This window comes from Patella vulgata, chromosome 1 (genome assembly GCF_932274485.2).
Source record: "Patella vulgata chromosome 1, xgPatVulg1.2, whole genome shotgun sequence".
NCBI classification, from domain to species: domain Eukaryota; kingdom Metazoa; phylum Mollusca; class Gastropoda; family Patellidae; genus Patella; species Patella vulgata.
Window position 1 is genome coordinate 71,285,064 of NC_065879.2, and position 25,090 is coordinate 71,310,153.

Below are 25,090 nucleotides of genomic sequence, written 5' to 3' on the forward strand. Positions count from 1 at the left end.
GCTAATATTTGGGACCTAGAAATTGACAATAATGTAATATGAATGCATATAAACTGATTTACATTCAATCATTTCGGTTTTTACTGTAATTTCTAATCAGATAAGTTCGGCGAAATACGCCAGAAATCCCAATCGAATGGCTCTTTCCAGAGTCTGGTTATACCAATCTACACCGAATTTATTTATTCCGCATGCTCTCCAGATAAGAATATAGCGTCATCGTTTGACATGACTTATGGAATATGTCTAGCCTCGTTCTTCGAGCCCCTTAATTTGTTACAAATGTCTGAAACGCACTATGGTACACGATTCGTGTACCAATGGTAAAATGTTTATTTTGTCTTAAATAGAAGCCCACCTTTTTCCGGTAAGATTACAACATCAATGTTGATTTAAATAGACAAATAATCAAATAATTTAAAATAATTTGTGTCTTAAATGTTGAAGAATATGGATGGTATTGAATTAGAGACTTAGCTACTTTAAGATAAGGGTCAGACCGTAAATGGGGCGGGGGGGGGGGGGGGTGCGGAATGATTAGCGTGTGCGCGCTGTATCATAAAGTCTGTCATTGAGTCAACTCGCGTGGTTTCGATTCCCCGATTGTATATAGGCCTACGTGACAAGGAGTAGGATCGTCTGTCCACCTTCGTGGGTTTTCTCCGGGTCCTCCGGTTTCCTCCCACTGCAAAAGACCCCTACGCGCAAACGAATTATTGAAATAAATTGAATCATATGTTTGTCTCGAAATGACCTAGATTCTGTCGAGTGGACGTTAAACCACATCTCTCTCGCTCTCTCTCTCTCTCTCTCTCTCTCACCGTAAATGGGCAAGATCATAAATTAAGCCTTTGACTGAATAATCGAGACTTTCTAAACAAGAGTTGTCTCCCATTAACAAAATTTCAACATGGCCGACATCAAGCACAAGTTGAAAAAATACAAGCAGTATTTTGAAGCAAACCCCGATGGTGATAAGGTAGACTGTCTAGAAAATAAATGGACCTTGTCGACCCAATGAATATTTAGTAATATTCCAAATTTCAGACCCATGAGTAAACTATTTTGGGAGATATTTCCACTAGAAGGTCGGCAAACTAGGAATGGACAAATTTTGACCAGGACGACACGACAATTCACTTGTGACGTGCATGATTATAAACATAGAAATAATTTTGCTTATGTTGCACTTTTTCTTTCATATATTCAATTGCAATTGATTTGAGTCTATGCAGTGGCTGCGAAGTTCGACTGAGTTCTCGATTTGCCTTTCCTTTAGCCTAGTGGAGGCCATGTTCATGTCATGTTTAATGTTAATAATGTTGCGGATAAATTCAAGAATCTAATATTGGCTTCAAAATTATGAGACATAACGTCCTGTCATAGCACAAGTAACATAAATAATACAGCTTTAAAATTATAACTCAATCTTCCTTTTTATGGTATGCCTTTGTGCGGTCAAATTGTTTGAGAAATTCCAAAAAGTTTAATATAGCTAGACTTGCCTAGAGAAATACAGGGGAAAAAAAAGCAATTGCGACATTTAGATTGACCCAGTCTTTCACTCCAGTTAAACATGCACTATGCAAGAGCTAAATAGGCCTTAAATAAAAATGTTATCTTTAAGTTGTTAATTAGACGGGGGGTTGGATGGCTGAATGGTAAGCGCGCGCGCGCTGTATCATAAAGTCTGGCATGGTTTCGAATCCCCGGTTGTATGTGGCAAGGAGTAGGGTCGCCTGTCCAACCCCGTGGGTTTTCTCTGGGGCCTCCGGTTTCCTCCCACTGCTAAAGACCCCTACGCGCAAGCGAATTATGTAAATAAAATTAAACCATATGTTAGTCCCGAAATGACCTAGCTAGTTTGTGTCGAGTGGACGTTAAACCCCATTTCTTTCTCTCTCTCTGTTAATTAGACATAAATTAACTTATTAAGACCATGATCAAATCTTAATGCCATATTAAGTGAATTTGAATACTTTTTGTAATGGATGATTTAACGTAAAAGTGGATAATCAGGACTCTGTTTATTATCGTACAAACTGTAGTAATGACGATTGAGACTAGCCTAAAATTGAATCGCTAATACTGTATCTTTGTTGAGAGTGAAGCAATTTGACATAAATTTCAGCATATACTGTTTTCATTATCAATTTTTTTAACTATTATAGCGAGGACTGTCAGCTCTTTATCTAATCTTAGCTAATTTCCCTTTAATGCAGAAGTATCCAAACTAAAACAGGTCCTCTTCACATTGTATACAGTGCATGTAAACAGTCTAAAACTGCCAAACCATAATTAGAATAAAAGTTAGTTGCTGCCTTAGTTAGATTAGCACCTGGAAATTAAAGTCTCAAAAAATATTTAGGGTAATACTGCATGCCTACTTAAATAACAAATGCCAGGCTGACTAGGAAGATGTGAATATATCTGTTGGATGGCACAAAAGACCAATATCTCTTGGCTATATTAGTGGCATTGAGCACATTGAGAGACAGAGAAATGGGGTTTAACATCCACTCGACACAAACTAGGTCATTTCGGGACTAACATATGGTTTAATTTTATTTCAATAATTCGCTTGCGCATAGGGGTCTTTAGCAGTGGGAGGAAACCGGAGGACCGGGCGACCCTTACTCCTTGCCACATACAACCGGGGATTCGAAACCACGCCAGTCGACTCAATGACAGACTTTATGATACAGCGCGCGTATGCTAACCATTCAGCCATCCAACCCCCCTGAGCACATTGAAACACAACACAATTTATATGGAAATAACAATCACTGGTTTGTACACATGTAGCACAACATTTCAACAAGTATCCTCTTGGCTGTTAGAATTTAAAGAAGTGTGGGTTGAAAATGGTGGTTCAAAAAAAAATTCTTCTGTTTTCATTTTATCAGAAAAATTTAATAATATATTATTATATGTTAGTTTCAAATTAACCAAAGTTTCTTGTAGACAATATGGTGAACAAAATTCTTCACTTTAATTGGCTTAAATATTTAAGTTGATATGAAGTTGAACGGTTACATTTTATTTTTCTAGAATTGATAAACAAATGATAATTTGTGTAATTTTTATTGTTTGTATTTTCAGGTGTTATCAGTATTAAGAAAGTTAGATGCTCTGCCTGTATCTATTGCACTGTTACAGGTAAGAATCATGTGTGCATTACATGTACCATCTATAGATTACGGTACTGTTTATTATGGTACTGAGCGACACTATATAAGAAAATATCTCAACCAACAATGACTGCTGAAACACTTTAGTTGTGTTTAACTGCATCAAGATTCTACTCACACAACCTCCTTTGTTTGGAGTGACAGTACTGAATTGCCTGTCTCTCGATTGCAATTCTGTCAATTTCATATTGACAACCGAGCATCCCTCTAGTTACTTGTTTATCACTAATTGTAAAGATAACATGATGAGATCAAATAAAATAAAATTAAAATGAGTATTTTGTGACCATCTGGAAAAAATTTGTTGGTCTCAAATTCACCTCAATGATGACTATATGGGATATGATTTTCGGAAAAAAATTACTTATAAATAAACCTCTTTTCTTGTTTTAGGATACAGGCATAGGAAAGGTGGTCAATAGTTTCCGTAAAAAGCCTGATGAAATTGGTGCCTTAGCCAAATCCATTGTAGCGAAATGGAAGACGCTTGTTACTCGAGAAGCGAAAAAAACGACACAGCAAGTAGAATTGAACGAAGAACAGTATGTTCCTGATTCGAGTCGGAAACCACAAAAATATGAAGTAACTTATAAGCCTACTCCAATTGGAGAAGAGAGTCCATCTGGTAATGAATACAGTCCTCAACATGTGGAACAAAGTTACAGCCCAGAGCGTCTTCCAAGAGAAGAGTCCATAGAACCACACTACAGTCCTGGTAAACAATCTGAAGAAAACTCAGATGATGAGGAATACCATCCTAGAAGTCTGTCTCCAAAATATTCTAAAAAGGTTGGCTACAGTCCCACAAGAATAGGTGATCGTCCATCAGAAGGTGAGGATGAAGAATATGACCCTGAAAATGTAGCAGTTAGCAATGATCAGGTGTACAGTCCTAAAAGTGTTTCTGACAATGATGCATATGATGTTGCTACTCCAGAAGCATCTGCAAGTGAACAATCTGCATCTGAAGATGAAGAGTACAATCCGTCCTGCGTAACCAAAGAATCAAGTAAATATCAAGCTTCATACACACCCACTCCTATATCGGAATCAGACAAACCACATAAATCTAGTAAGGACTCTAAGTATAACAAAAAAGACAGTTCTAGTTCAGGTAAATATCAAAGTAATAGTTCAGATAGAACAAAACATAGTTCACATGGTGATAAACATAGTTCACATAGTAAACAACATAGTTCACACAGTGATAAAAGTAGTTCACACAGTGATAAACATAGTTCACACAGTGATAAACATAGTTCAAAAAATGATAAACAGTCCACTGGAAACGATAAATATAGTATTAAAAGTCATAAACAAAGTTCCAATCAGGACAAACATGATAGTTCAAAAGTTAAACAAAGTTCTAAAAATGATAAACAAGACAGTGAAAAATATAGAAATGGCAGTTCATCATCCAATCAGAGTGTCAACACATCTAGTAGTAAAAAATCGTGTGATAAAAAGACTAGCAGCTCTGATAAAAAGACTACTAGCAGTGATAAACATTCTAGCTCAAATGCTAAAGATTCTAGACATAGCGATAAAAAGTCTAGCTCATACGATAAAGATAAATCTTCTGTTGAGGGACATAAAAAGTCTATTTCAGTTAACACACTACCTAGTTCTAGCGATAAAAGGCCCAGTTCTGGTGATAAACATTCTAGTACTAGTAATAATAAGCCAAGTTCAAGCAGTAAACATTCTAGTTCCAGTGATAAAAAGTCTAGCATCAGTAATAACAGACCTAGTTCTAGCAATAAACATTCTAGTGATAACAGAACTAGTTCTAGCAGTAAACATTCCAGTGATAAAAGTCCTAGGTCTAGCGAAAAGCTTTCTAGTTCCAGTGATAAAAAGTCTAGTAGTGATAAACTTTCGAGCAACGAAAAAGCTACAAAAAAATCTAACCATCAACACACTGAAATTAAAAAGTCTAAATCGGACAAACCAAAAAGTGAAAAACGAAAAATACAACCTATGGTTGATACTTCAGATTTATTTAGTCCAGATGAAACTGCGGTCATTAAAAAAGTCAAAGCTGTGCATCGAAAACCGGAAGAAAATACGAAATCCACGAAAAACATATCACATGATGAGAAAAAGGACTCTAAAAGTAAATCTTCATCTTCAAGTGCTGTTAAATCACACAGTAAGGCAAAACTTGATAAAACAAGCTCAGATTCAAAGTCTAGTTTTTCCACTAAAGGAGAAAAAAGAAAAAAAGACGAAGATGGAGATGAGATAGAACCAGCAAATGACATCACAGAAGGGTTTTCTTTTGATGATTTCTTAAATTGTGATGTAAAGGCTGTAAAAAAGAAACCCAGAAAAGATGTTATCCCAGATCTGAAGCCAACTGGAACAAAATGGTCGTCCAGTCTCGTGTCATCAAAACCTTCAACATCCAGACGTGCCAAGAATGATGATCTTCCTTCAACAAGTTTCAGCATGCCTTCCCCAGCGAAACAGGTAAATCTTTCAATTAATTTAGAGCATAAAGATATAGAATAGAATTTTTGGACAAGCCACTGGTCCCTGAGCACTACTAACATTGTTGTTCTTGGTGGTGACAATCTTCGAAAAAAAAAGCTTTGGGTTCCACCAATTTACATACGATTGACATGTTCCTAGAATGAAATGGGAGTTTAACATCCTACTGTTCTGCACCGACTGGGTTAATGGAGACGTACGTACATACAGCCATACATCGTGCTATGAGGGAAAATCACCTGGACATTGGCACTGTCGCTTATTCTTATTTTGAATTCCAACTGTCTGTATTTGTTTTACGTGCACATGAGCTCGGGTTTTAGTCCCATCCGAACAACGAGACATAGTTCTTGCCAGGCCGTCCGTCCTGCACCACTGACAAAGGGGAACCACATCAGAAAATCTCAATGAACTTTTCCTGCCAACCCCGGGATGTAACAGAGGACCTCCCCTACACTCTTTGATGATTTCTGTTAAACGGTTTCACCTAAAAGTCCCCGTATTACATAGTCAACACCAAATATAAATTTGTAGACAATAGTGCAATAGTAGAAAATAGTCCTACCAAAGAGTTAAACAATTATTAAAATTACTCATTTAAAGATCATATTACTTACTAATGATTCCAGGCTGCCATCTTTATTTCTTTGTAATGATCTGCCGTAGTCTCAGTCACCCAGAACCTCCTAGTCTTCAACGTACGGAGTGTCTGAGACCGTTGTCAATATTTGACGTAAAGTCCATTGTCCATGCGTAACCAGGAGTTTGGTTTTTAATGTGGTTGATTATCCAGTATCTTTGACCAAGTCAAGTAAGAGTTGCGCCCCTTCCGCAATAAATCCCATAATTCTTGCATTAATATAAACAAACATGAATCGTGACATTATGGCCCATGAAGAGAGAAATTTTACAATAAAAAAAATTATGAGTGTTGGATATTGAACTGGCATGCAATCAAATGAATTATTTGAAATGGCATTCTTAAATTAATTTCATGGGCGTCATCATCTTGTTTTAGAACGAGTTATCTCCCTTAGACGTTGTTGATGATAATTTAAATGACGGGATAATCTAGCCAATGACCTATTATTCTCAAACGTTGACAATGCATCCAGACTAATATTCGTAGAATATTTTCTGGATGATAGAGATTAGATCTGCCGATGTCTAGATTAAACCTCATTTCTATCCACAAAACACAAACATCGAGGTGAAGATGATTTCTAGCCTTTCTTTTGTTTTTATCATCTAAAATTTTATCCTTTTTTCGAATATGGAAAATGATGACAACTCATTTGCTGTTTGTGCTAATTCGAATTTACATGCATGTATCTAAGCCACTTTTAAAGATTAATGGGGGGTGGGGGTGGATGGCCGAATGGTTAGCACGTGTGCGCTGTATCATAAGGTCTGTCATCGAGTCAACTGGCTTGGTTTCGATTCCCCAGTTGTACGTGTACGTGTACAATAAACATCTTCGGATATATAATTTAGATTTGTCTGTAGTTGTTTTGAATTTATTACCTTTGTGTCTTAATTTTAAAGATGAATGAATATGTTAAATACCAATTTAAATATATTTAAATTTAGATTTATGTATATTTGTTTTGGATTTTTGACCTTTTGTCTCATTTTTTGTATAATATGATATGTGTCTTTATTTTGTAGAAGATTGATATCCATGAATCAGATATTTTAGATTTACTCCCAGAAACTAATGCACATTACCGTCCATTATCCAAAATTCCTGAGAGAAAACTAGGTTTGTTGAAATATATTATACTTTAGTTTGTTGTTTTAAGGGGACATTGGATTCAAAATGGGGTTCTTATCCTTTCTTGGGTTAAGAGTACTGTGGTTATTTACCAAGACTAATTTTCAGGGGGGTTGGATGGCTGAATGGTTAGCCGCTGCGCTGTATCATACGGTCTGTCATTGAGTCAACTGGTGGGGTTTCGATTCCCCGGTTGTACGTGACAAGGAGTAGGGTTGCCTGTCCAACCTTGTGGGTTTTCTCCGGGCCCTCCGGTTTCCTCCCACTGCTAAAGACCCCTACGCGCAAGCAAATTATTGAAATAAAATTGAACCATGTGTTAGTCCCGAAATGATCTAGTTTGTGTCGAGTGGATGTTAAACCCTATTTCTCTCTCTCTCTCTCCCAAGACTAATTCTCACTTTTCTGCTTCTGAGACTGAGAAGGAAAGTAAGTTCTTCGTTCAAATGGGACATGGTTGAAGTCTCTGGGTGATGATCGTGATCAATTTTATGTTTATTTAGTCCATTGATTATGTTTATAGCTAGTCAGCATCAGTATAGATATCTACAGAGATGGGGTCCAGACAGTAAAGAGATAACAATTTTTAGCATTATAGTATATTAAAATCCAGATTTAAGTGTTTTTGCAGTAAAATGTTTAGCTACATTTAGTATCCGATTTTATGAGTTGGAACTGACTGACCTTTTTACAAGCTGATTTGTTTAATGACTAATTATTAATTATTTTAGATATGGCCACGTTTGATCCTATGGTGATTGGAACTAAAACAGGAAAGAGAACGATGGTCTACTCAGGAAAAAAACACGGACTGACAGGTACATACAACAAAGTTTATATATATGTATATTTGTAAACCTATTGCTAAACTGGAGGTTCAATGTTTGTTCCCTGTGTTGGCAGAGAAGTTCATTGGGATTTTCTGGCTTTGGTTCCCCCTTGTCAGTGGTGTAGGACTGAGGGCTTGGTAATGGACAATGTATAGCCATTTGGATGAGATGAGAAACCGAGGTCCTGTGTACACTTTGGCGTGCCCGTTAAAGGAAATAAGAGTAGGCCGTAGCGCCGCTGTCCAGGCCAAACCACATCTTGACAGATTTTCTTTCAGATCTAATCATGCCATGAATAGGACATCTTGGTGACATTTTTCAGATGTTGTTCCCTTTAGCAGGACTGACTAAAAAAGTGGATCACTATTTATTCATTCAAATGTTATAAAAAAAACCTGAGGTCTGCCAATGTACACATTTAGGACTTCAGTAACACATTAAAGAGAACCTTATTATTATTTTTTGTTGCAGAAATGAAGCCATTGTTTGGATTGTGTATGCAAGTATTAATAGACAATATTGATGGTAAGTATTTCTATTCTTTATTTAAATATAGATTGAGTTTTAAATATATATGAAAATGTCAGTTATATTAGTTATGATACTAATTTACTTTCATATGGTTTCTGTATATTTGAAATATTTTGCACATAGATTCAGCCAATTTTGCTGTATTTATTAAAGTAGCTAAGTCTCTAACTCAATATCATCCAAAATCTTCGACATTGAAAACAAGATTTATTTGTCAGTTTAAATCAACATTCATGTTGTGATCTTACCGGGAAAAGATGGCCTTCTGATATCCAATATTTAAGACAAAACAAACATTTTACAATTGGTACACGAATCGTGTACCATAATGCGTTTCAGCGCTATGTGTAATAAGGGACTCGAAAAAAGAGGCTAGGCATATTCCACAAGTCATGTCAAACGGTGAAGCTATATTCTTATCTGGAGAGCATGCCCACCAATAAATACTATCGGCGTAGACTGGAATAACCAGAAGCCAGAGATTGAAATTCGATTGAGAATACTGGCGTATGTCGCCTAACCTAACTGATTAGAAATTACAGTAAAAACAGAAACGATTGAATGTAAATCAATTTATATACATTCATATTACATTATTGTATGTGTTGCGACCCATTTGTGTCAATTTCTAGGTCCCAAATATTAGCGACTTAGCTCCTTTAAGTCAAAATTTGCTGCATATTTATACAAATGTTGAAGATGTACTTCAATGACCACTGTAGCCACATGAAAAATTTATGCGGCCAAAGTTATTGTCAGGTTTCGTTATTGGAATGAGAAGAACATTCAGGATTTTTCGAGCTTCTATTCAAACTTGTCAGGACTAACAAGGACATTGCCTGTAGTCTAACCAATTTCATTGGAATGACAACCAGTATGTTTTCCCCTTCAGTGGTGTAGGAAGGGTGGCCTGGTTAGGATCATTGTCTAGTTGGTTGGATGAGAAGGGAAAAATACAAGGTACCATGGATACATAGCTGTGCAGTGTGCACATAAAAGAACCCTTGGTAATTGGAATTCGATGAAGGGTAGGTGGAAACTCCACCCTCCAGATAAAATTTGCATTCATGAGCCCAGTAGTACAATCTGATTAAAATACAGATCTATATTTCGTTTCGTTTTTTTTATACTTTCTATAGCCTACACTACATGAAGATCTGACAAGTTATAGCGATAGGTCACGTCAGGGGTCAAAAGACCGACTTATGACCCTATGACGTCAGACATTTGATTAACCAATCAGCATTGATGTTACTAGTGGATTACCCACAGTTCCGTGCAAAACACGCCTAAAGCTCGACATAACAGACCGTTTCATTGGCTTATCCCCGACACCATTCAGAATACGAGTTAAAGAACAACTCTTCCAGATCCTAGTGTAGTAAAGACAAGTAAAATGAAATTTTGAACTATAAAAACGAAACGAAATAGGATCTGTGTTTTAACCAGATTGCCTAGTAGTGCAGAAAAGTTTGAGATTAAAACCTGTAGCATTGTCAGATGAGATATTTAAACCAGTATTACTGATTACATTCTAATTTTTATAATATACAGCTTTAGATTATGTTGGCTGTATACCATATGAGATATTAAAACCAGTATTAGAGAGATGTACAGTACAACAATTACTGAGATTAGAAGATTTAAATCCTGTAAGTTTTTTTGTCCCCCGCCTTTCGAAGAAAGCAGGGGACTATTAAAATGGGTTCGTCCGTCTGTCTGTCTGTCTGTCCGTCTGTCTGTCCGTCTGTCTGTCCGTCCGTCTGTCTGTCCGTCACACTTTTTGGGACACAATAACTCTCTTCCTAATTGAGCTAGAATGTTCAAACTTGGTGTATGTGTTTATTAGGTCAATGCCTTGATGGAGTTCGAAGATGAGCATTTTCCGCTTAGGGTAAGCAGAGATAAGCAATTTGATTGGTTGATGCTTTGGGACACGATAACTCTCTTCCTAATTGGGCTAGAATGTTCAAACTTGGTGTATGTGTTGATTAGGTCAATGCCTTGATGGAGTTCGAAGATGAGCATTTTCCGCTTAGGGTAAGCAGAGATAAGCAATTTGATTGGTTGATGCTTTGGGACACGATAACTTTTAATTGAGCTAGAATGTTCAAACTTGGTGTATGTGTTTATTAGGTCAATGCCTTGATGGAGTTCGAAGATGAGCATTTTCCGCTTAGGGTAAGCAGAGATAAGCAATTTGATTGGTTGATACTTTGGGGCACGATAACTCTCTTCCTAATTGAGCTAGAATGTTCAAACTTGGTGTATGTGTTGATTAGGTCAATGCCTTGATGGAGTTCGAAGATGAGCATTTTCCGCTTAGGGTAAGCAGAGATAAGCAATTTGATTGGTTGATGCTTTGGGACACGATAACTTTAGTTCTAATTAAGTGAGATTGATGAAACTTGGTGTATAGATTTATTATATGAATACCTTAACTAAGTTCGATAATGAACATTTTTTGCTGAGGGTAAGCAGAGTGATAAGCAATTTGATTGGTAGAAACTTTGGAACACAATAACTCTCCTTCTAATTGAGGTAGAATGTTCAAACTTGGCATAGGTGTCTATTAGGTGAATGTTTAAACTTGATGTATATGTAGATGTTCATTAGGTGAATGTCTTGACTGAGTTCAATAATTAACATTTCGAGCTGAAGCTAAGCAGAGCTAATCGATTTCATTTGTCGATGGTTTGGGACAAGATAATCTTGATTCTATCTGATAGAGAGTGATGAAACTTAGTGAAAAAAATAAATGTGCGATTAATTAATATGTGTCATCTATTTATTTTGCAATTTCGGCGGGGGACATCAGCCTCACTGTTGGCTTGTTATTTACAGTAAAACCTGTCTGTTATAACACCAGTTGAGTTACACCACCTAAAAAATGTTTTTGTGTCTCTTGTATAATGTTTTTTATTCTTATATGGTTTGGTCATAGTAAATTATAGGACCCACAAAATTAATTTATCCCCCAATAATACATTCTACAGTAGATATTGCTTGTGTGATCCATTTCATAATCTACTGCGATATCTCCTCAGGAGATATCGCTTTACATGAATTTGATTGGTCAGTTAAAAAGTAACTTCTTTTTTTTATATTAAAAATGAACTATTATTATTTAATTGACCTTGATGGAAACAATGGGTCAATATAAAGGACTTTGCAATGGTTGAATTGCTGTCAAAAAATGATGTATCACCCTGTAATGTAATCAGGTTCAGTAAAAGTGAAATCTATAGCAAAGAATTATATTTATTTATTTGTGCATGTAAGAAAGGATTTGGGTGATAAATAAAATCTCCTACTCATCCTTTTTTATATTAAAAAGACTTGTAGGAGATTCTCTATATCTCAAGAACATTAGTATAAAGATCTTTTAGATAATACCAGTAAGGTCTAGTTAAACATTAATAAAAAATGAAAACTGTTCCAAAAAAATGTCAGGCTTTCTCTAATCAAAGATTAGGTTTTCTCTAATCAATGATTTAAGCAGATATCATCATCTTTTATCATTGAGTTTACTTACAATTTTTACTGTCTTCTTACTTTTCATTCTGGCAAAATGTGCCAGAAATTTAAAGTCATCTGTGTCACAGTATTTTTATATTATTATACAGTAGTTTAAGGGAGATTTAAAATCCCTCAGATTTAACTCGGCAGTACCACGATCTAGCATAATTTATATTACTGTATGTTAGAGAACAAATAAAACGTGTACTTGCTCGCATTAATTTCCTGATTACATGTTTCATTTTAGCATTTTGTCGGAGATACTGAAGAGTTATGGGCTATACATTGCGAAAGAGATTTCAAAAGAGAACAGCCAGATGAAATGGAAGCATGGAGAGAAATGTATTTGGTAAGAATATTTGTCATGTCAGTGTATGAATAGGGGTTCTTAATCCATTTTGAAACGAAGGGTTATTATAAGCTCCCATTCCCGTTAAAGCTACAATTTCATATTTTTAAGTTAAATTTTTAAAATTTATTAAAATAAAGCCTTAAAATAGATGGTATCCATAAACCGTCCTACCTTGTTAAAGAATAACCCTATTAATCCTATAATTCACTATTGCCAGCTGAGAAATTGGCAAAAATATCATTTTCAACTTCAAATTCCAACGTTTGAAGGTGGCTAAAGCATGGAGGCAATAGGAAAACAAGGGATGTAATTGTGTTATTATTTCCTGTGTCAATGATTTTTAAGGGTGGGAAATAATGCCCATGGTCGTATAATAGTGAGTTGATAACCTATTGAGGAAAAACATAGAAATAATTATGTTTTGACTTTCTTAGAAAATATGAAATTCCCGCTTTAATATAACCAGACTTGAACGAAAAAAATTCTTGGTAATTTGTTATTTAGAATGTCATATTTGGAATAGGCTAATAGTAATCTGTTTCACAGAGGTATTGCGAAAGTCTTCTAATAACTCTTTAAAAGATGACTGCTTTCAACATGTGATGTCACATCATGCAGCGACAATTATTGGCTCAGTGGCACGTGCATTGTTTACATAAGACGTTACAGGTCCGGACAGAATGGTGCCTTTTACTCATTTTAACACCTATTTACACTAAATAGGAAATATGTTTTACTTATATATACTTCAAAACCTTTATTTTTTTTAATGCTTAAAAAAAAAATGTTCTATAATTATTTAATTTGCAGAAGGAAAAAAGTTAATATTTGAGACTCCTTAAGCCGCACTGATGTCACCCCTATCAGTGATTGTAGCGGCCTAGCGAAGATTCACTGCTGATCGGTGTGGGCTAATATATGTGATTACCACAAAAAATATTTGTAACGTCAGGGTATATGAAAACTATGAATACATAGGTAGAAATGTGTATTGAATTGTTATTCAAGGACCATGGTAGGGTATGACTATCAAAATATAATACATATTAATTTGTTGCAGTAGGCCTATGGTTGTATATTAAATTGTTGTTTTGTATATTATTTTGTTTTGTGTATATTAATTTGTTGTATATATATGTTAACAGAGATTACAAGAAGAACGTGAAGTTAAGTTAGAGAGATTACGTTTAAACATGAACAAACAAGCTGCTGCTAAACCAAAGGGTAAATACTGTTATTATATAGTACTTGAAAACATATAAACACCTCAGTAAAACTTAACAAATTGAACTAGACTGAGAGTTATCTTTATAAAACTTGAATCTGGTTTATTGAGACTATTCAACACATTTACTCAGAATATTGTTAATGTCATTAATCTTTCCTAAATATCATTCTCATAGTGAAATGATGTACCAGTAAATTGTTTCAATGGCATTTATTAATTGAACTGGAATATATACATGTCACAATTCTGTGGAATACAATTACTCGATTCAAACTCGAGGTGTGGAGTGGTAGGACTCGAGGTGCAGAGACGTGGGACTCGACTTGAGGTCCAGCTACTTGTTCCCACCTCTGCTTATTAATGAAAATAATTCAGCAGTTTTGGGATCTCCGTCATTAGAACTTTCATGGTCACTATTTCAATTATTGAGGTTTTCTCCGGGTCCTCTGGTTTCCTCCCACTGCTAAAGACCCCTACATGCAAGCGAATTATTGAAATAAAATTGAACCATGTGTTAGTCCCAAGATGCCCTAATTTGTGTTGAGAGGATATTAAACCCCATTTCTCTCTCTCTCTATCTCAATTATCATTTTCTGACAACCTGTATAATAGTGTATTGAACATTTTCACCTGTATATTTTGCCAGGTCGTCAAGTACAGTTAGCATATGTAGACAATTATGTCAAGCCACCTAGAGATGTGTTACGTAAACAACAGCGATATGGAACAGCGAAAATGGTTGCTCCTAGCAACAGTTTACATGGTGCTTCAAGCTCGGGTAAACCCCGTTCTAGTTATAATCCTCATGTAGCTGTACCCCAGCCTAGAAGTAAGAATTTATTTTTATATTATTATTGAAAATGACATTGATACTGTGTGGGGGTATTTTTTAGAGATATGTTTTTATGCCATAGCCAAAATCTTAGAAAACTTAAGTCTCTTTTTGTCGTTAACTGTGAGGCCATGCAAAATAAATATTGGCAGTTATCTTCACTGACGAAAAACATCAAATGTAGCAAAAAGTTATCTCGAATTTAATCAAATGAATGTTATTGTTACAAGACGGACGAACGGCCACCTCTATAGCCACATATTTCCTATCACAAGACAAAAACAAACAGATAACAGATACCGGTAACAAAACAAAACATATATACAGATACAAAATACACATATAATTTAGTTTAAAATCATAGTATACATACAGATTGTCATCATTTTACCCCAATGTCCGTCACCTAGACTTCATGTCAGTTTGACGTTATATACAATGTCACCAAGACCATCATTTGCCATTAAAGACAAGAAAATTATTATGTCACCAAGACCATCATTTGTCACCAAGACAAGAAAATACACATGTCAACAAGACCATCATTTGTCACCACGACAAGAAATATTCACCTAGGATTTTTACAAGCACATTTAAAATTACACGGAACAAACATTAGACATGTCGCTTACTCCCTACTATACTTCGGGAACAGCAACTACTAAATTCAGAAAACCTTCTTAAATACCCTACCTCAAACTAAAACTCACACACAGCAGGATTTCCAGACAGTCATATGTACACATGCACATCACTCGTGGTTTTATAATTAACAACCAGAACACCTTGTTAAATTCAATGCCTTTATTTCAGTCTGGATAATCAGTAAACAATCTATGGCAGTAAACAAGGTCAATGAGTACATTAAAGAGACAGTACCCTATCCTCTATAAAGGGGCAATACCTCACTCAAAGCATGATTTTGTGACAGTTATAAGAAAGGATAATTCTCAGCTAATACAAACACAAATTTTGTCACAAATAGCTAGTACCTATTTTCTATTGCCACAATAGGTTGCTAAAATGGAAGTAAAACAGAAGTTATTTTTGTTTATCTTTACAGTGACAAAATCAGTAGCACCTATGATGCAGAAAATCAACAAGTTAATCTCCAAGCGAAGACAATGAAGTGAAACGCCATAAAAAATATTATTTTACTCCAGGTTGTAAATCCAGGTTGTTGTTATCAGTCAACACTCAAATGGCAGCAGTAGGATTGTTAGAATTATAAAACTCTTCAGTTAGAATAGAACTATAGAACTATTTTATATGGTTTTATTGATGCTATGGTAGAAGATCCACTCCTGGTTTTAAAGTGCTTGTTTCCACAAGTCAGGATCATGTACATGATCTGAAGTTGAAGTCTGACTATGAAACAAACATAGCCTTAGTGCAATAATAGGCCAGCTTTTTATTTTTTGGCCTTCTGGTTACGAATGACCCACCAGTAAATATGTGCAGGACTAAATTCTCTATGTATTGGTGCATGCTGTTGGTCTCGCAATGAATGAGGATAGTTTGTGAGATGTAATCTTTATATCAATTTGTTTTTTTGGGGGGGAATGACATTATCTTCCAGCCTTAATGCATCGTCTCACTTCTCTAAATTATCAGATGTCTCCTACCCAAGATCTCAAATGTTGATTAGTGCTAAACAGAATTAAGAAGTAAAGAAAACTTAGAACCCAAATGAAACCATTTGGGAATCCAATTTTCTATTAACCAAAATTGCGTTAATGTTTTTTAAGGTTTTAATTTTTTTTATAAATTTATCTAACTTCCTATTTTGGGAACATAGTGTGTGATATAACCCTGGTGGGAGCAGACGTTAAACTTGTTTATTTGGTTAATCTATATTTATTATATACGTAAATTGGTGCATCTATATTTGTATGTAAAATGATCATTGAAAGTTTGAGATTAATTAGGATTGGGTTAAATATAGTTGAATGCACAGATCTGAACTTGTCTCAGGTCATACTTTATTAATTAGAATTTCTCTATTTTAAAGAGACAATATCACTTTGAACAAGAAAATTAACATAATTTATTTGATATATTCAAAATAACCATAAGTTCATTTAAAGGGACAATAACACTCTTGCTGACTTGACAGCTCCAGAAAATAAAAAATAGCCTTATTCTAAGTACTAGATGTGGTGTCCTACCTGTTGTGTAAATTATCCATTAAATCCTATTTTACTTGTCCAGAGGGTTCAAAAATATTTTTAAATCCAAGTCACATTTGAAAAGCTTTACGTCAGGCTTTCAAATCATTTAGTTGAATTTTTCCAATTTTTTAAATTAGGTGTGTTAAGATGAAATTTGTATCATCAATTAATTGGAATATTGTAAAATAGTGCAATTCGTTGACCAGAATAAAGATTGGGACATATTATTCAGTGGTATTGAACCTTTAATCATTGAGAATTCAACTGAACTTAAAAACCACTGTGGGCTATAATAACTATGACTCTTTTAAGACAGTTAAAAAACAACATGGGAACTATGAATTCAGCAAGCCCTAACAGTAACATACATAAATAATGTTTTATATTAAAACTAGGGAAATATTGTGTGTTATTCTTTATACATCTTGTCTCATAAATATATTTAAAGTGAGAGAATGAGTAGAATTATTTTGTTTTCTTTATCAAATGATATAAAATGTTTTCTATAACAATCCATTAATTAATTAATGGGAATCATTATAATTGACCCACCTGCACTATTTTTAATACATGCACAAAAGTTTTGACTATCTTGTGTTATCTAGAAATGAATCCAAAACCACTATTGATTTTTTATGGCCAAATTTCAAAACCAATCCCAGATGCTACACTGTGTGAATATTATGCATAAAATCTGAGATGTAAAAAGTCAACTGGAAATATAATTAAAGGATACAGAAACCAAGCTGACGATGACACCCTACAGTTAAATGTTGATATTGTATTGCATGTTTGTTTATAAATAACACAAGTGAGAAGGAAAATGAACATTTCTTATAAACCTTGTATCACATATTGGTGATTTATTTTTTCGTAATGTCCAGTAAGATGTTGTGAAGCACAATTTTCTGTCATTTTCTCCCTTTAAATTTGGAGTATAGATGAAGCCACATTGAACATTTTCAACATGGTAATTTATGTACATATAATAATATTTTTCTTTGTATGTAATGTAAATGTGTGAATGGGGTGATTTTATTATTATTATATGTTTACATATGTTCTTGAACCTATGGCAGGTGACCATAAAATGTGCAATGAGGGATATCATCCTCAAGCAAAGTTTAAAAGAGGTATTATCGATCACTCCCACCAAGAAATAAATGTAATTCATTTTGAACAATGTCATACTTGAAATAACTGTAGACCTTCCTGTTTATAGGAAATCAAACCAATGACCTACTTAATTTATAAAGTCAAGTATTTTGTGCAAACATTTGTTAAAATATTTATATTTTTATTAATAGGTTATGAGATAATGCCTCTTTAAATAAATTTTGAATTAGTGCTTAAAACCGCAGTGTGCTTATTATATCAGATCAAGGGGGGTTGTTGGATGGTCGAATGGTTAGCACGTGCGCGCTGTATCATACGGTCTGTCATTGAGTCAACTGGTGTAGTTTCGATTCCCCGGATGTACGTGACAAGGAGCAGGGTTGCCTGTCCAACCTTGTGGGTTTTCTCCGGGTCCCCCTGTTTCCTCCCATTGCTAAAGACCCCCACGTGCAAGTGAATTATTGAAATAAAATTGAACCATGTGTCAGTCCCGAAATGAGCTAGTTTGTGTCGAGTGGCCGTTAAACCCCATTTCTCTGTCTCTCTCTATATCATATCAAAACAACAGGATCTGCTTGTTTAACTCAAAATAGCATGCTCAGCTTGTTTGATTAACTAAAAATAACAGGATCGACTTGATTAGCTCAAAATAAAAGGATCAACATGATTAACTCGAAATAACAGAATCTGGTTCTTGGATCAAGTCAAAATAAAGTCTTGAATTCAGTTTCTGTCATGTTATTTGTATAGTGATGATCTCTTTCCAGTTTAGTTTTCGGATGAGTAAAAATGCTCAATTTACTGATAATGATCTTGTTTTGCAAAAATGGAAAATTTGAACAAAAAGTCAACTGGAGTGCAAAATGTATCATTTTATGATGTAAAGTCAAATTTGAGTGTTATCTGGGAATCAAAATTTGACTCAAATCCTGTTTAGAAATCTGTACTGTATTTATATTCAGTTTTTATATATTCTCTTTTATATCAATGTGTGTCCATAGAAAAATTGTCTCCACTTTGACTACAATGAATATTGGTCAATTGATACTGGTTTTTCCAGACTGATATTTGTAGCATTTAAAGCAAGACAATTTGGACTGAATACAAGAACTGAAAGAGCCTTTTAGCGACTTCTGAAATATTCATCTTAACTGTCAAACAAAATAGGTAAAACAGATGATAATTACATACATATTTACCTGTAATTTTAGAATGGCTTAAAGACAGTCATATTTTTTGTATATAATATTAATTTATTGAATTATTTATTTTATATTTTGTATATAAGATGATATTTAAATGGTGGAAGTCTTTATACCAAATGAACAACAGTGAAATTGTTATACAATAAATGTGCTTTTGTGTGTAAACCGAATATGTGTTCTGAATTTGTAGCAGACAAAAAGAATGTGTGATCTTTCATTTTTCTTTTGAATTTGCATGGATATTGTCATACTTATATTGATATAACCCAAAAGTATAGGATTTCTTTCATCCGGAATCTACAAATTCTTCTGCTCTTTGATTATATTTGAACATATGCAACAGTGTTTGCTTTGCAAGTACGGGGGGTTGGATGGCCGAATGGTTAGCACGTGCGCGCTGCACTGTATCATAAGGTCTGTCATTGAGTCTGTCGATTCCCCGGTTGTACGTGACAAGGAGTAGGGTCACCTGTCCAACCTCGTGGGTTTCGATTCCCCGGTTGTACGTGACAAGGAGCAGGGTCACCTGTCCAACCTCGTGGGATTTCTCCGTGTCCTCCGGTTTCCTCCCACTGCTAAAGACCCCTACGCGCAAGCGAATTATTGAAATAAAATTGAACCATGTGTTAGTCCCAAAATGACCTAGTTTGTGTCGAGTGGACGTTAAACCCCATTTCTCTCTCTCTCGCTTTGCAAGTACAGTCAACCAATAGAATCTGGAAACGTTTTCAAGAAAATGAAATTAACAAACTACTATTATTTTATCTTTGAGAAATGTTTTGCATTCTGACTCTGTAATGTCCAGAATGTTTTGAACTCGGTCAGTTTCAATGGAACAATCCTATCTTCTTTCTTACTTTCCTGATCATCATTTTTGAAGAACTATATTCTTGAATTTTTTTTTTTTCCTATTTGAATCTTAAATGGTCGCCAATCTATTAAGTTACACCTTTTGTAGATACGTAGATGTGGATAAGAAAAAGATTGTGGAAGCATATGTTCAATGACCAATTAAGGTAGTACTATCAAAATAGAACATGGAGGAGGTAGCCAAAGACAGGGCCTTAATGCATGTGTGTTGGAAATGTACTTATCTGATTTTAATCAATGTTACCTGATAAGAGTAATTTTAATACACTCTATTGTAAATGCTCTATGGATTAGATTTCAAATTTCTGTCCCTCCAACCTTCTAAACACTCATAAAAGACAAATTTGGACATTTGGGTTTTATTTTTTCAAATATGTTGGGTTAGTTCCAATACAGATCCATATATTCGTTTCGTTTTTTATACGCCCACATGGAAATATCTGTCAGTCCGTCTGTGAATGCTTTAACGCCAAAAGTTATCCGATTCTTTTAAAATTGATATATGATGTTTACATTATTTAGATGAAGAGGCCTATTTATGGCCCTTGTGTCACTTTGTTGCACCTTGTGAATCATCGAACATCAAAAGTTATCTGCTAATCTGTATGAAATTTATATGCGTCATTTAGATTAGTAAAGAGAAGAATCCTATTGAATTTCAACAATTTCCATTAATTACATCTAGAGTTATGGCCCCTGTATTAGTTTGTTGAACTTTTTGAATGTTCCGATGCCAAAAGTTATCATCCGATCTGTACGAAATTTATATGCATTTTTAAGGTTAGTGAAATGATGAAGCTTATTGAATTTCAGCTATTTACAATAATTACCTCTAGAGTTATGGCCCTTGTTTCAATTTGTTCAACCTTGTTAATGCTTGATTGTTGAAAGTCATCATTCGATAGTATGAAATTTATATGGCCCTTATTTTACTTTGTGAACGTTTGAATAACTAAAGTTATCCAATCTGTATTAAATTTATATGCATTATTTAAATTAATAAAATGAAAAAACCTGTCAAATTTCAACAATTTCTGTAGGGTATATAACAACTCTTCCAGATCCTAGTGTAGTGAAATTTTGCACTGTAAAAAACAACATGAAATAGGATGTAGCATCTGTGTTTCAATCAGATTGGGAATGTTCAGTTAAAGGGGAAACCAATCAAAATTCAGTCACACATTAATTTTATGTCGAGTTGTTGCCCCTGTCATTAAAACTTAGTAAACACTCTACACTTCGGAGTCTTTTATGTTGCAATTATTTGGCTGGTCATAAGGTTAAACCCTATCGAGATTCAGAGTTGTACATTAATTTTATGTCCCAGTCAGCAAAACCTTTTAAACACTACACAGGTCTGAGTTTTTATATGATTATTAAATAATAACAAATTCTCCAATTGTCTAATTTTCATATTTTTATTTTTCAATGATTTCCCTTTGTAAAAAAATGAACTATTACATAGAATTTAAACATAAGTAACATTTGATATATATTTCATCATTGGAATAAAGGTAATGAATATATAAATATACATTCATGTAGATATAAGTAAAGTCAAAATAATTTATATGAAAAGCAGAAAGCACAACATTAATTAATAGACTAGGGTTTGCCACAAAGCTGGTAGGTTATTGCTGTTCTCTGACTAACTAAACTTTGGTATAGAGTTCAACAGGTATTGTCATTCTCACTAAGAAAATATAATTACCTTTGTATACTAAAATATCATAAAGTAACCACAAAATCACTAAAACCACTTAAACATTTATCTTGAATTATTTTGTCTATGTTGAATTTGTACAAAGTTGAATTAAATGTAAACAACCCAGTTGTAACTGAATCCTAAATCCAGCTCAAATCAAATTAATTGTTACCTTTATTTCAGTGATAGGTGGCTTGTTTCCTGCCTTGTCAGCAAAGATCTACAACATGTTAATTCCTATTTAAAATGTATTTCACAGGGGATAACAAAAAAAGAAACGAAGATATTTATTTCTGAACAGAAACAACTAAATCACATATTACAACATTTTTAACAATTAATATACAGTATACAGTACAGTAAAATATACAATTACAAATATACAGTACAGTATAATATACAATTGTAACCTACAATACAATATATAGTACAGTATAATTATACAATTACAAATATATTGATTTTGTACACAGTTAACGTTCAATCAGAAGGCCACACATAACTGTAAAACATGAAATTATTGCATACATGATATTGATGCAATAAACAATCTGGTCACATCACATTAATTTCATAATAAAGAGTTCTTAAGTAGAATTTAAGATTAACATTAGAATGACTGCATGTCCTCTCAATATATATTTTTTGATTTTGGGTCTGAATCACAGCGTACCATACCCTGATATGAACCTCAGAAATTTCAAGCCTGGTTCCCACTTGTTAGGGTTAGTACCAGTTTGGACTGGATATTTCAACTTCCAAGCAAATCACTGAAGAATCTAGGTGGTGTAAAGGTTGTTTATCCCCTTAACTACTGTAGAGTTTGTTTGAAATAAGGTATAGAATTTCTGTTGAAGAAAAAAAAAAGCTATATATATGTACATGCATTTATCAGTCTATACACTAATTCATTTTTAGTGTCTATTATGCTTGTCCGTATTTTCCACAGCCTAAGGAACTTTTAGATCTACATACACATGTACAATTGGTGCAAAAGTTTCATGTTTTTCAGCATTTAATTAACAACCATGTATTTAACAAGTAATTTCAATCTTTCATTTTCACTTGAAGGATTCACAGAAACTGAAAACAATGAAATTCATGGGGTTTTTTACATCTATTTGGGAGACTAAAATGATGATTTTTCCATGAATAATGAGACTGCCTCAGAAATGTTTGTGATTAAAAATATGCAAATGTAACTTTAGTGTAAACCGCTGAAATTATTTTCATTCAGTAAGTTTTGGGGTTTGGGAGCAGATTGAGCCAATGTAAAAAAGAAAAAAAAGCCTGCTCACCAATTTTAGGACTTAATTATGGTCTGTGGTGATTCATACAAGCAAATACATCATATGCATATTGGTATATTTTATTGGTATTTTAAATAATATTATGACCCGCTATAACAAAAGCAATAAAATAATTATTATTATGGTTGAGATTGTTCAAATGATTATGACCTTGATTAATCACAAATGTATGGTTAAATTAATAACTGTAAATTGCTTATCATGGACATTATTGGCACATAGCCTAGATCTTCAAGATGCCTCAAGCAATGTAATTTCTAATTGGTGACCTAAAATACCACGGAAGAAGATCGCGACAATAAACAATAGACCAATAACAGCAAAAAAACATTCATATATGTACCACCATGGTCTCAACAGTATAGGACTATTATGTACTTTGTCTCTGGTATTATTATTTTCTCCTATTATTTTCCAGCTACAAGTTAGCTGCAAGTTCAACAAATTAACAGGAAGACTAATAGGAAAAGTTGATTAGCTACTGAAGAGTACGGTATATGTATAGAGTTGTGTAGATTAGCTATTGAAAAGTATAATAATAATAATAATAATAAAGTCAATAAGCTATTGAAAAGTACAAAGTTGATTAGACATTTATAAAACAATGATATTTTTGTGCATTTTACATTAATCTAAGGATGGATTTAAAGTAATATCAATAGGAAAATAAAAACTTCATGGGACTCAGTATTTATCCAGGGAAAATGTGGTGTACTTAATGGAATTATACACCCTACTAATAAATCATACAAAAAAGGAATTCAAATTACTGTATTCAACTAAAAAAAATCCTAACACTCTAAATTTGGTGTTGGTGACAAAACAACTGACGTTTCCTGTTACATGATGAAACTGACATTGCTTCATTATACAGACAAACTGTGTGTTTATTCAAATGACAATTTCCATCACCTTTGACAGTGCATAGATTTTATTTGGTTGAATATGGTAGATAAATTCAATATTGAAACTGTCATGCATCTGCTTTTGGTTAAGATAAGGATTCCAATACAAATATATTTGAAAAAAAAATCATTTTTTTGCTTTTTTTTCTTCCATATTTATATTTCTTCAAATTGCATCACATTTTCAAACAGAAATTTAGACTCAATTCAGCTATCTGTCCAAAGTTTCGATTAGGTTATATCGGCAACATAATTACATTTGTTCTGACTACAGCAAAATGAGTTCTCAGAAGAACATATTTTCTTACTCATTTAATTGTCTCATGGTACATCATAAGACCATTATGAATTAATTTGGCTGTAGTGGGGTAGGTTGGCAAGAATACCATGTTCCTGTAATAAATTCTTGGTGGGTCGATATAAAACAGCGCTAGAAATAAAGCATGGTTGCACGACAGTCTCAAAATTGAAATAACAAAATAAAAATATCATTACTATTTCATTTCAATTATACATTATAATATACAAAATTATCACAAATCATTATTGGGTCTATTTTGGATTTTGGACCAACATTTTAAAGGAAATTTATATACAAATTATCACACAATAATTAATTTACACAGATTAATGGTACAGGGCTTCAGGCCTTATAAAACCATTTTTACTTACAAATTTGCTTTCTTTTACATTCATATTGAATAGAGAGAGAGAGAAATGGGGTTTAACGTACACTCGACACAACTAGGTCATTTCGGGACTAACATATGGTTTTAATTTTATTTCAATAATTCGCTTGCGCATAGGGGTCTTTAGCAGTGGGAGGAAACCGGAGGACCCAGAGAAAACCCACAAGGTTGGACAGGCGACCCTACTCCTTGTCACGTACAACCAGGGATTCGAAACCACGCCAGTCGCATAATGAATAGGGATGGGTATCAGGTTCAATGTAAGGTATACTTACTTATAAAGTACCTAATACCACTGAGGAGTTCACACACATGAAGCTAACAAACTTTTGTCAAAAGCGAAATACCGATACCATTTTGAATAGAATA

The 25,090-nt window shown here is 34.0% G+C and overlaps 1 protein-coding gene across 1 annotated transcript; it reads left to right on the top strand.

Moving 5' to 3' along the window:
- Nucleotides 1-905: 905 nt before the first annotated feature.
- LOC126815663 (transcription elongation factor B polypeptide 3) lies at nt 906-19,401 on the top strand. The gene is made up of 11 exons (XM_050541507.2): nt 906-979; nt 3,103-3,159; nt 3,585-5,663; nt 7,353-7,446; nt 8,190-8,276; nt 8,760-8,813; nt 10,374-10,471; nt 12,586-12,687; nt 13,836-13,914; nt 14,565-14,747; nt 15,814-19,401. The coding sequence occupies exons 1-11, from the start codon at nt 911-913 to the stop codon at nt 15,876-15,878; spliced, it is 2,967 nt and encodes a 988-aa protein (XP_050397464.1). The 5' UTR covers nt 906-910; the 3' UTR covers nt 15,879-19,401.
- Nucleotides 19,402-25,090: the final 5,689 nt, after the last annotated feature.